General features: G+C 36.8%; 1 protein-coding gene across 1 annotated transcript in view; it reads left to right on the top strand.

The window, feature by feature from the left end:
• The window catches only part of LOC131165652 (mRNA-decapping enzyme subunit 2), a 36,476-nt gene that overhangs the window by 12,707 nt on the left and 10,440 nt on the right, over positions 1 to 13,329 (top strand). The window contains exons 4-5 of the mRNA XM_058123618.1: positions 5,996 to 6,091; positions 10,752 to 10,904. Coding sequence (XP_057979601.1) covers positions 5,996 to 6,091; positions 10,752 to 10,904 — 249 coding nt within the window. The remainder of the gene's footprint in view (positions 1 to 5,995; positions 6,092 to 10,751; positions 10,905 to 13,329) is intronic.

Below are 13,329 nucleotides of genomic sequence, written 5' to 3'. Positions count from 1 at the left end.
CCTGTAACCATCATGCTTTAACCACTTATTGCCGGAGGGAAAGGGGTTGGCCCCTATTTAGCACCCTTGGTGTCAAGGGTGATGGGGAAGTGATCTGAGATGGGCCTAGGAAGTAGATTCAGAATCACTTGAGGAAAGTGAAGCTCCAACTCAACCAAAATTAGGAACCTTCGAACCTTGACAAGGAAGGTGGCTCCTTGGAGTTGGACCAAGTGAAGTCACCACCAACGAGAAGGAGATCAATAAGGGCATTCACACCAATAAAGTCAAGGAATTCTCTTATGCTACTGGACTGAAGGTTGTGCCCACTTCTTTCATGCGGATAAACAATCATATTGAAATGACCTCCAATGATCCAAGGAGCATCCCATCTACTCCTAATCTTGAAGAGCTCCTTTCTAGAAAGAGACCTAGAGGGTCCTTCACCTCGGCTATGAACCCCTGTGAAAATCCAATGAAAGTTATCATTCATGCTTTTGAACAAATAGGGGACTAAGAAGGAGTTGATGGAATGGTCCGACAATTCCACAACACTAGGCTTTCACAAGACAAGAATATCCCTTGAGTTGCATACTGCTCCAAGGGATATCCAATCACAAGCATCTAGGCCCCAAAGGTCATTAATCAAGAGCTGCTCTACTATCTCCAATATTTAAGTAAGGATTTAATTACATTCCTCTTGGATTTGTCGTTAAGTCCCCTCACATTCTAGGAAATGATTTTCCTTAACATTAGTTAATACAAAGGCCCCGGCTACTACATGCGTTATCGTTTTTGAGCACCCTCCTGTTTTTCCATAGTTCACTATGCATTCCAAGCGCTTTAATTCCTATTGGTATCCAACTTTCTGATTCCCCGATCGTTTTTTTCATGAGTACTTCCCATCCCTTCGCTTCTTTTCCTTTCAATATCCTCAAACAATTGTAACTTGTAAGACTCTATCCTCAAACCCTTCGAAGGACTTGCCTATGGTTTTGCTTATCGATTTAACTTCCAAAGAATCCAATTAGATACCTGATTCTTGAAGTGAGCGTTGTTTGAGTCCAAGTCATTCATCGTATCAAAATTGGGTCTATCAATCAACTTCTCAAAGTTGGAATTGACACACAGTGTCAAAGCCAGTGATAGTGGCTGGAACAAGGGTTGGTCTTTCAACAAGAATTTGAGATATAGGGGGTTCCTATTCCAAAACAGCCTCCTCTTTAGTTTTAGCTACTTGTGAGGGGAGATCCTAAAGGGAGGCAGCTTCCCCAAAGTGGACTAACCTTTTGGCAGCTTCAGAGGACTATCATGAAGCTTAAAGGGAGAAAAGGAGTTGGATGTGGACTTTGAGTAGTCAAGAGAGATTGCAAGGCGCAAAAAAAAAAAAAAACACCCCGTTTTTTGTAGCTCCAAGGCCCAAGTTAAGGTCCACTCTGACATCCTCAAACAAGACAAGCTTTGGGCCTGCCTTTATCCTGTTTAGGGAAATCAAAAGAGCCACCTGCAGCATTGTTCTTCTTCCCCCAAAGCACTTGTGAAGGATTGCTTGAAATTACGCATCTTCCTCACCATCTGTGAGTTAGTGTGAAGCCACCACTTAGCTAAAGACTCAGATGAGGGCAAGGGCACAAGGAAGCTGATCTATTAAGGAGATGGTTCAAATCCACTGGGGAGGTCATAAGTTTCTTCTCCACCCTCTGAACGACTGTTGAAGTTGAACCTTTCTTTGTGGGAGGAAAAATGTGGCGGCTTGGCTTGGCTGTCAAGGAGGAGATCCTCATCCAACCCTTGGATTCGTACCCCTCCAGAAATGCTAGGGTACTCTTACCACCACTATTGGTGTCCGTAAGGGTAAGGTAGTTTCCAAATTTGTTCGGGTTCAGTTGTAGAGTGAGTGTTCTATCCTTGTTCCTTGTTCGACGAAACCAAGTTGCGTGGGGTATGGATTTTTTCAAAGTCCAGAATTCCTCCTAGAATTCAAGGAACCATCTGAATTCTTTGATCTCTAGGAAGATGGAGATCCTTCTTGTCCTATGATATTTTGTGATTCTAAGGAAATTGGCACCTCCCCCTTCAATAACCAAGTCGAAGGACTTCTTTTCAACCACCACATTATGTTTCCCATCCCTCAGCATCTCATCAAAGCATTCAACCAACAAAGAAAGCCAAGTCTTTGAGAGAGTGAAAGGTCCATCAAAGAAAATGGCATTCCAGCAAACAACCAGAGGCCAGCTTCGCGAAGGAGAAGCTTGCAATCACCAGAAAACAATGCTTGTGAATCAGAGCCTAATGCAGAGGGCAGCTACGAAGAGGAGGAAGCAAGTAAGCACTAGATGGGCAAAGGGAAGCTTGCAAACAAGTGACATAGAGAAAACTAGCGAGCACCAAAAATCAGAGAGAAATAGCTGGAGAGGATTGCTCAATTTGTGACAAATGACAATGAAGGTAATGCTGTGGAGAAGAGAGGAAGAAGAAGGTTCAGTGAGGAGAAAGAGAGGGGTGGGATTTGAAACTAGGGCCAACAACAAGAGGACAAGAAAAGGGCTGTCGAGTGAGAGGGAAGGCAAGGTCGAAAGGGGTCTCGCTGAATGGAGATGACAAAGGGTAGCAGTGAGGGCTATTGGCACATGGGGCTGTTGTCGAGCAGCATTGCATTAGGGAAAAAGATCACAGAAAGAAGAGCCGACCTTCTGGAGAAGTTGAAGGGGATGAGCTAACGCTAGATCAGATGTGTTTCTGGCTGCTGATCCGAAGGCCTTCTGCAAGTAGGATATTGTTATTTATAGGAAAGGAAACCAATTCGTTCCCATCTATAATCGATGTGGGATGGTGGAATGGAATTTTTGGGAGGCAGGCGGCAGCATTAACACAGCCTATCTGCTGTAGGTCAAACAGCCCTGAGCAGCGAGCATTCTATTTGTAATTGTCCCACATCGACAATCTGCAAGTTGGGCAGCCTCACCAACAACAACGACAACAAAACCAAGTCTTAAGTCCCACTAGGTGAGCTCGGCTATACAAATCATTTTCCGCCAATTTATGCGATCATGGACCATTTCTTTTGACAGATTCAGGGATATTAAATCCTTATTCACTATCTCCTACCAAGTTGATTTAGGTCTACCCCTACCCCTTCTACTGCCTCTCACAATAACTAACTCACTCTTCCTCATTGGCGCACTATGTGGCCTACGTTGCAAGTGTCCATACCATCTGAGTCGTCCCTCCCTTATCTTATATAGGAGCTACACCTAACTTATCGCAAATATGTTCATTCCTTAATGCCACCTAGGCTTCCTCTTTCTCCTAGAAATTACTAGAAAAAAACTGTTAAAGTCATATTTTAACTGTTGCAAAGTGATACTTTAGTAGTATAAAACAAGGGCATTAAGCATTATGATTTGAGATTAAAACATTAAATGAGTTTGAATATGACTGCCAACAGCTTTAACGTTTGTGTATCGTATATAATTACACAATTTGTAATTTATTAAATTGGTTTTCATTTTTTTTTTTAGTTCATTTTTGGGCCAGACAATCCAAAACCAAAATCGGAATTCTCTGTCTTCTCAAAACCAAAACCGAAAGGCCAAACAGAATTACCTTTTGGCCTGGTTTTGGTCTGGTTTTCAATTTTTTGATAATTTTTGTGCACTCCTAACTGCAGCACACCATGTGAAGTATGTGCAAGCTAAGTCACTTCTACTAGAGCTATATAATTCACATTGACGTAGCTAACATTCTTCCATACCATTTGGCAACACTTAAAAAAAGTGTTTGTAGCACTTATCACTTAAGTACTTGTGAAAAAAAAGTTCCATTTGGCATGTTCCCAAAAAATGCTAGAATAGAACCTCTTTTTAAGGCGGATTTTCTTTCATTTTGGCTCTTACTAGTGGCCACTGTTAATGCAGGATTGCATTTTTGTAATATTTGGCAACTCTCTCTCTCTCTCTCTCTCTCTCTCGGCCTGTGTGCAGGGTAGGGAGAATCTGACCCAGTGATGATCAACTTCCCTCCCCCCGAACTCACAGGTGGTGCATGCCAGTGGTTGTGGCTTCTCTGCCTCTCTCTCTCTCTCTCTCTCTCTCTCACACACACACACACACACACACACACACACACACTCTTCCCCTGTCCTGAATGGTATGTTGCAGGTGAAAGAGCCGTACAAGGCACTTCACCAGAAATTCGTGAGATGTATAAGTCCTGCAAGGCAATAAATGGCCAGGTCTTTCTATAATCTATATTGATGCAGATTTGAAATAGTTTGTTTGCCATTTGAAGCAATCTGATCTTATTGTGGGGCTTTATAGGAAGTGATGTTTCGGGGTTTTCGAAGGAGTAAACAAAGGAAGATCCTATTGCAATGTGCATAGTTTGCAAATTGCTGGGTGCTTCAAAATGAAAGAATAGAAATGAGAGGAGTTTTCAAGATCAATTTGTTTACTCTGTTGTGGAGTTATCTCCCTTCCTATCTTTGGGTTTTTGCTTCTGCTGTTTTGTGGTATTTTGGTGAATGAAATGCAAACAGATTGTAGGGCTATAGTTATTTCTTTCTTCTTTTAGAGGATAGATTGTCCTTGTTCTTTGCTCTCTCTTTCTCCCTCTTAATAAAATGCACTCTTTAATCAAGAAAGGAAGAAAACCAGGGTAACTTGTTATCTCATTGATTTCTATCTAATAAAATGTATTCTTTAATCAATAAAGGAAGAAAGCCTGGGTAGCTTGTTATCTCATTGATTTATACCTAGTTAAATTGTATTCTTTTAGATAGCGTTTGGCAGCGAGGATTTGAGGCTTGGATTTGAATTTATGTAGACTTGGAAAAAATTCAATGCAATTTTATTCTATGTTTCATCCAAATTCTCTCAAATCCAAATCCAAGGTCCGAATACCATGCTCCCAAATGCAAGGTCAGTGTTTTTTGAAACTGTTCTTTGAGGTGGCGTTGTCTTTAAATTTTTTCTTAAAATCATGGTCATTGTCTTGGATAGGTCATAGAAAACTAATTAGGAGGAAAAAAAAAAAAAAAAACTCAAAACGTACATTTGTATGCTTTTAGTGATATTCCTGGCGAAGTGGGTAATATGAGAACATAAAATTAAGCAGAGAGCTAAAAGTATGCTCTCTTGCATGTTTTTACTTTTTAGTGATATTCCTGGCAAAATGGGTAGTATGAGAAAATAAATTTGAGCACAAACAGCTCAAAATACGTATGCATGCGTGTCTTTGGTGATATTCCTGGCAATGCAGGTAATATGAGAAAAATAGAGTAGGGCAAAAACCAGTCCATTCCAGATTTAAATGGAAGTGTAATAATATATTGTTTTCCATGGATGTGTATTTTGTGTATGAGTGATTGATGCATGTCTATTTACCATGGAATTTCTGATGGATTTTGTGGTACTCAGTTTTTATCAAAACTTGAGAAAGTATGTTCTGCTGCTCAATAGACTAACGATGTTCTGCTGCTCAATAGACTAACAAGACATTTCTTGAAACCTAGGTGGGGGACAGCAAATCAACTGGTCTAAGTAGTTTGCAGTGCATTATATGGTTCCTTGCTGCATGTGGGTCCATTAAAAGGGCTAGGACAATTGCAGATGCGGCTTATGAATTATGATGTGATTGACAGGCTGGCATAAACCCCATCTATATTTATATTTTAGAACAGAAGTTTTGCTGAATCTCCTGTGACCTGTTTCTCTCATAGTATATTTAACTTTCTTCCAATCTTCTAGATTTTTAGCAGAACTTTTGACCAGTGGTCTCCCAACTAGCATGCCATTATGTTTATATTTTTTGTAAAGTCTATTACTTTCTATGTTATTTCATTGTGTTATCTTAAATTGAAGTGAAATAGAAAGCTAGTTTCTAAATTTCTAATGTTGAATTTAAGTTGTACTGCCCTGTGAAAATATTTATCTAACATATTAAGAAAAAAATGTTTTTTCTCAATATCTGCAAATTTTCTCACTGTATTGCCTTGCTTGATTTATGCAATTGGTAGTGCTTACTAGTAAAAGGTTGGAAGGGCACAAGCTGGAGCTTTCCTCGTGGGAAAAAGAACAAAGATGAGGAAGACCATATGTGTGCAATTAGAGAGGTAAGAAATTAGTTTTGCTATGAATGTTTCCTTGTCATTTTATTTATTTTTTTAGGAAAAAAATGTTTCTGGTCTTAGCAAGTTTAATTGCCTCTATACATCTATTTAGTGGACATTTGATGCCTAAATTTCTTATTAATTACAGTCTAGACACACCCATTTGCTACTTGATTGGTTACGAAAGTTCGAATTTCATTCTTCATTTATTTGGATAATAACAATTACAAGCCTGAATCGCACTAGGTAAAAGTAAGGTGACTCCTATTTTGGCCAGTATTGAAAGTTTTCTTGAATAAAACCACTAATCATACCTTATACCACCTTCCACTGGTCTCAACATTTCCCAGAAGGATTGCACAATAAGAAGCAGAAATGGATATAATGCACAGCCTCTCTGCAAACCCCCTAAAAACATTTTGGAAGTCTTCTGAGTTCCATTAACCAGCATAAAAATTAAAAGAATAAAAAATATATACATACAAAAACTGGTGAGGATTGTGAGATGCATATCCCAATATTTGGAATAAAGCCCCATCTAGCAGATAAAGAAGAAAATCCAGTGAGCATGTCAAAATACTACTTAAATTTTCCTGCTTGCAAACCAACCTTAGGTCAAGTTTATTGAAAAATCAGGATCCAAGGTAGGATCGCTAGGATTGTTTGCAGGATCAGATCATAGAATCAGATCAAGGATCGTAAGATTCTACTAAATACATAAATAAATATGAAAAAATGCATTTGTATGTTGTTTTTTCATAACCTTCTATGATATAAACCTACAAAATTGGCTAGTAAGTGTTGAAGACTCAAAAAATTGCAAGTAGCTTTGGTAGGGCATTCATTAAAAAAAGAAGAAAAGATGAAGTGTTAAATTTTTGCATTCCCAACTTAATTAAACCGGCTTACAAAGAAAAATAAATAATCACGTATAAAAAAACAAGAACAATATTTTGAATGCATAAACAACCATACGGCATGAATATCCATTTTTATTAACAGAATTTTTAACAAACAAAAGCTAAACTATCAAGCTGTCTTCTACCTTAAATGTCAGCATTCAAGCCACCATTTGTCTCATTGGTATCACTAAGACTATCATCAATGACCAAATCATGACCATCATTAAAATCATCACCGTCATTAATGTATTGGTAAATACATCAATGTGTTATTTACCTATCTTCATTCTTAATGTTTAAAGTTTGCACCACTTAATAATCATTGATGAACAAAAAGTAATTTTTTGAGTTATAATTTCATCAATTTAAAATAGCCAAATCACTTTCTTCAATGTCCATTTCATGTCTAAGTTATACAATACAAAAGCCTAGTTATGTGAAGAGTATTTGGTAATTATTTTGAAAATATGAAAGGACAAAGGATCTTTCGATCCTAACATGATCCTACTACGATACTATGAACCTACTATGACCTTACCAATTTGCGATTCTAGGGAGAATTAGGATCATTTTAGTAAAGCAGGATCATAGTATGATCCTACGATCCATATCACAATTTAACAACCATGCCTTGGATGAGAATCGCTAATCCTTGAATCGACAATTTCATATGCTACCATGATTGCATTTCTATTTTTTGATAAACATGATGTTAATGCTTGATATACATTGTTGGCCCACAACCTAATAGCTAGCTTAAGCTATTAGGTGAAGGGGTAATCTAGCATGGTCTTAGAGCTGTTTACCAGGGGGTCTTGGGTTCTGGTCTTGTTGCTGCGGTAATCTAGGATGGTATTAGAGCTGTTTACCAGGAGGTCTTGGGTTCTAGTCTTGTTGTCATGTGTTTGGTGTTTTAAAAATTATTATATTCCTTGTAGTTATCTCTCCATGTGCTTTTAGGCTGCACATGCGAATTAGGTTACCACTTTTACTAAAAGCTAAAGTTGTTAGGTTGTGGGCCAACAATGTATATAAAGCTTTAATACTCTCCCGCACGTGCAGTCCGATAGCACATGGAGAGATAAATACACAACAGATAACACCCATTACAGTGAGTACAATAATTTTTTTAAACCACTACACAATAAACACGGTAACAAAATTAGAACCCAAGACCCCCAGGCAACCAACTTTGATACCATGTTTGATTATGCACTTGCATCCAATATCTATCATTCGTCCACAAGAATGAAATTTGGATATTGGTTCTGTTAGCATTGGATTTTGTACGTGTTAATTTTGAGTGCTTTTGGCAAATTCTCCAAATTTTTCCCTATCTTCTTCTCTCTTTCTTCCCATCTCCTTTCCTGCTTGATTTTCTAGTCCTTTTCTCTTTATTTTCCTTTTTCTAGTGCTCTAGAATGGTTCAGCGTGATCTGAACCAATTCCGAGATTGTTGCACAAAAATTGAGAATTTTCCTTATTTTTAAGGGTTTTGTTCTTGAATTTTTTTAGCCTCCTTGGGATTTATTTTGAATTTTAACTATTTTCCCTTTGCTTGAGCTAAAGTATTTTTTCAAAAAAAAATCCAAAATAAAAATAAAATAAAATTGGCAAGTGGCTTCCATGCTCAGACTCTTGAACCCGTGCACAGGGAGCCAAAATGACGTCATTTTAGGGCAAGATATATTTTTTAATAAATATAGAAATTGGAGTATGGGCGCATGCACCTGGGTATGGCATCCATGTGCATGAGGATGGTCGTAACAGCACCACTGCGCAACTGTTTATATATTCAATGTTACCTAGAGTAGGGAATGCTCCCATTCCATGAACAGGATCACGTTGTGACGGATGCTCTAAAATGTGGAATGTTATGGGTATACTTAGATTTTTGTTGAATATTTAGATATTTGTTGAAGGATATGTAAATGGCACTTGTATATGTTGATAGGTTGTTGAGATGTTTGTAAATCTAAAATTTTTTTTTTTTTTTTGGGTGAAATAGATTATTAATGACTGAATATAGAATTATAATGATATAATTCTCCACTTTAAGTTCAAAAATATATGTTATGTGACAAATATTGTATTAAAACTTTGGACCGTTAGACTTAGCGTTCTGGAATGAGAAAGTAGCACATTTCAGAATGTTTGTACAATTGCACCAATTTGTGGTCCACTAGGGTGTTAGCATTTTCTGGTAACTATATATATATATATATATATATGATGGCGCATGGGTGCATGCATGGGCTCATGCAGCAGCATGCCTGTGAACCCCCCTTTCCTCCCATTCTTCTCACCTGAATGAATGCCTCTCTGGAATTTCACAATTTTTTTTCCAGCAAGGCCCCCATCTTCTGATGTTCTCTTAATTTTTGGGTGGCTGGGCCTATAAAATGCCTCCATGTTTGGAGAACTGGGGACAACACAAAAGAAGAACAAGAACAAAAAAACAAAAAGAACAAGAAGAGGGCACCCGCCACTGCACCTTTGCCGCCATGCCGCTGCTGTTGCCCCTGGTCCAGGGTTCTCTGTCAAACTTATAGACCCATTATCTCATTATATTCTCGCGGTAGACACTGGAGTTTGAGGCGATGGACCCTCTGGGAATCTGCACATTGTGACAGTTCAATTTTACTTAATTAAAAAATATTACTTGATCTGTTCTTTGGAGTTGCACGATGCTGGTTCTTCTAATTCTCTTCGAATTTGACTGGGTATGCTGGAGTGATTCATGGGTTTATCCATAATGATAATTTATCTGAGTTATGGGGATTTAAGATATATTAAATTCAGTTTAAAAAGTCAAAAGTTCTTATTTTGTGAATTAGTTTCTGTTTCTGAATTTTTTGAGGAAAATATTTGAGAAGTTCTTAATTTCGTGTTTTTTATTATTATTTTTTTTTTGGGGGGGGGGTGGTGGTGGTGGTTAATATACACTGTAAATTTTATTCAGATGTTACTTATGAAGAACTATTGAATCCTAAACTCAAGTGTGAGGCCTTGGGTACTCTTAAGAGTGATTCATGTAATGTTTCTTCTTACATGTAATGTTTCTTGTTACTTTTATCCCCAATCTTCCCTCAAATGTAAGTCTTTTAGCCATAAGGCTTGAAATAATTCCTCTCTAGAACATCCAGCAAATTATTTTTTGAACTTTTATTACCTTCAAACCTCTTTTCCATGTGTAAACTGTATGTAACTTGGCCACCCATACAAACTCCATAACAATATGGTAATTCTTAATTTTAGCCACAATTGACTGTAGAAAATGATTTTTTTTTTTTGTGCTTTATAGCATTGCCCTGAATACATTCAGGACTAGAATGCTAATTAAGCGTTGTATATTAAGCTTTGTAGCTGTGTTGAGTTTGGAAATGGTTGTGAACCACCCATACAAACCCCATGACCATATGATATACTTCAGTAAGTCTTAATCTTGACCACAATTGATTGTAGAAAATTGATTTGGTGTACGGATTAACCTTGGAAGCTTCACATGTCTGTATTGTTTGCAACCAACTCACTTGAAGAAATGCCAAATGAGTCTTATCAAGAAAATATATTATTGGCATTCAAAAGAGGATTTAGAACTTGTGTGAGTAATTAGGTGAAACACTTAGACAGCAGGTGCAGTAAGGTACGTACTGTAGCAATTGCTCCGTCTCTCTCTCTCGCACGCACACGCAGGCATGTATATATGCATGTTTTTTACCTTTTCCTTGCACTTAAGTAATTTTTTTGAATGGATGTAGGTCTTGGAGGAAACAGGCTTTGATGTTGCAAGACTTCTTAACAAAGATGAGTATATTGAAGTGATTTTTGGACAGCAGAGGGTGCGACTCTACATAATTGCTGGTGTGAAAGATGATACTGCATTTGCTCCACTTACTAAAAAGGAAATCAGTGTATGTGATCCTTCCCATCTGATATTGCCTTGATTGTCAGCAAAATCATTCTCTATTTTTCATTCTGCATCAATTTTTGTATTCAGAAAGGGAAAATTGTGTTGAGGTTTTATGTCAAGTTCCTGTAGCATTTAAGTCACCTAGAAGGGCCTAGAGCGTAGAAGTTTACTTTCCAAAAAGGAAGATTGCTGCTTCATGCTGAACCTCCTTTGGCTTTTAAGAGAACCTTAATGCTGTGTGTAGGAACATGAATTTTGGAATATTAGGTAAAACTGTATTGAACTTTGTCCAAATCCCACACAAATTCAGCTCCGAGTTCTCAAGTTTGTCCTCCCAAACACAATGTAAAAGTATTTGCTTGCAAGACTAATGCTTGATTGGCAACATGCCCATTCTTTTCTTTTCTTCCTCTACATGTCCTCTCGCTTACCAAATTCCTTGTGAAGGTGGTATGAGTAGACCTGGCAAAGCAGATCGGGTCGGATAATCCATGGCGGATTAGGCGGATTATCAGGTGAAGAAATCGTAATCCATATTCGACTCACTTAGGTAGCGGATTAGGCAGATTCGGGTCGGATAATTCATGGCGGATGGCGGATAATTCGCCATTCTCAAATATAATTTTATTATTATTTTATTAAAAATATATTTTGTGTCATAATAATTTAAGTTGTATACGACAACTTGCGATTAGTTTGTGTATTAATTTTTTCTAGAAACTATATCAATCATTCAATCATTTCTATTAATTAACAACTCTTGATTCATGTAAGTAAAACTGTAAGCATTAAAGCAAAATAAATTAGTCTCAATCCAACTCAAAATAGAAACTCAAACCGTGCAACTCATATGAGTCTCTCTAAAATCTAAACATCACAACTGTTATTAAAGCATGCGAGTTTCTTTAAACACAATTATTTTCAAATTGCGTGAATCTCTCAAAATAAAACTATCAACAGACTAAAAAAATCTCAAAAAATCCTTCAAACAACTTCAAAATCATTAGAATGTGAATCTCTCTAAACAATTGTAATGCTTTCATTTGTGACATCAAAGCTTCCATCTTCTTCTCCACGTGTGCTTATCATGAAAGAATTCAAAATATAATTTAAGTTATGGATCGAATAACATAAATAGAACTTATTAATTAGCATCTCAAAAGTTACTAGTTATCAAACTGGAAAAATTATTTTCAAGTAATTTATTTAACACTACAAGTAAAAACAACAAATAAACAATAATTATTGACTACATTATTTTCAAAGATTAATAGAAGTGCTAGTGTAGTAGCGCTCAAATAAAGTCAAATAGAGCAAGATGATACACTAAATGAGCTACGACCTGCTCTTTCAACTTGAGCAATATCTTCGGCAAGTTCTTCCTTATCTACAAAATCTTCAACTGCATTCAAAATTCAAAAGATAAATGAATAAATATTGCATAATGCATAGTAATTACAATAAAATAGAAATATAATTAAATAAGCATACCTCCTCGATCATACAGTTAATCACAAGTTCAAATGATAGTTTCAACATTATCAGGCATAAGAGAACTACGTGACATATTTATTACTTTTCCTCCAATACTAAATGTTAATTCTAATGCAATAGTTGATATTGGAATTGATAAGATATCTCTTGCCATTCGAGAAAGAATTGGATACCTGTATACATGACTCCTCCAAAAGTCCAAAATATCCAATTCTTTATCACAATCTACCATCTGCTCTCTAAAAAACATTTCTAGTTTCGACATTAGAGCTTCTTCTTCCTTAGCAAAAGATTTAAAACCCTAAAAACAAGTATATAACAATAGAAATATAAAAAATTTATAGATATATAATAAAAGCAAAATAAAATTTATACTTAAAAAACATCTTACTTTTAGTGTCACATCAACTGATGTTGCAATAGTTGTCATATGACCAGGATCATGATTAGTAGTTGCTTCAAAGGAAGGAATTTTCTTAGAAGTCGAAGGGGAGTGGTGCTTCATATACTCATAAAAAAGAGAATGCATCTCACGCTTGATGTTGTTTACTCGATCTTTCCAAGACATTGGTTGCACTTCTTTTCAACAATAAGATATAAATTGCATCTTGAAATGAGGATCCATAATAACAGCCATTGCCAACATTTACTATAATCTTACCAGTATTTGTCAAATTTCCCTTGCATTTGACTAGCCACGTCCCTTCAAAAGGCATCATTACCCAATGTCGCATTAAGTAAAGTTACTTGTACCTTCCATACTCCTTGAAAGTACAAATTTGTAGTTGAAGAAGATGTCCTAGAAAAAAGATTTGTCATTGTCATAAAAAACCTTCAAGAAACAAGCAATTTTCTCAATTTCATCTGCATTTCGGCAAAACTTGAAATTCTCGTCACTAAACTTGAATTGGCAATTAGCATCTCTATAGTAC

This window comes from Malania oleifera, chromosome 10 (genome assembly GCF_029873635.1).
Source record: "Malania oleifera isolate guangnan ecotype guangnan chromosome 10, ASM2987363v1, whole genome shotgun sequence".
In the NCBI taxonomy this organism is placed as follows: domain Eukaryota; kingdom Viridiplantae; phylum Streptophyta; class Magnoliopsida; order Santalales; family Ximeniaceae; genus Malania; species Malania oleifera.
Note: the sequence above shows the minus strand (reverse complement) of the source record. Positions and strands in the feature narration are given on the sequence as shown.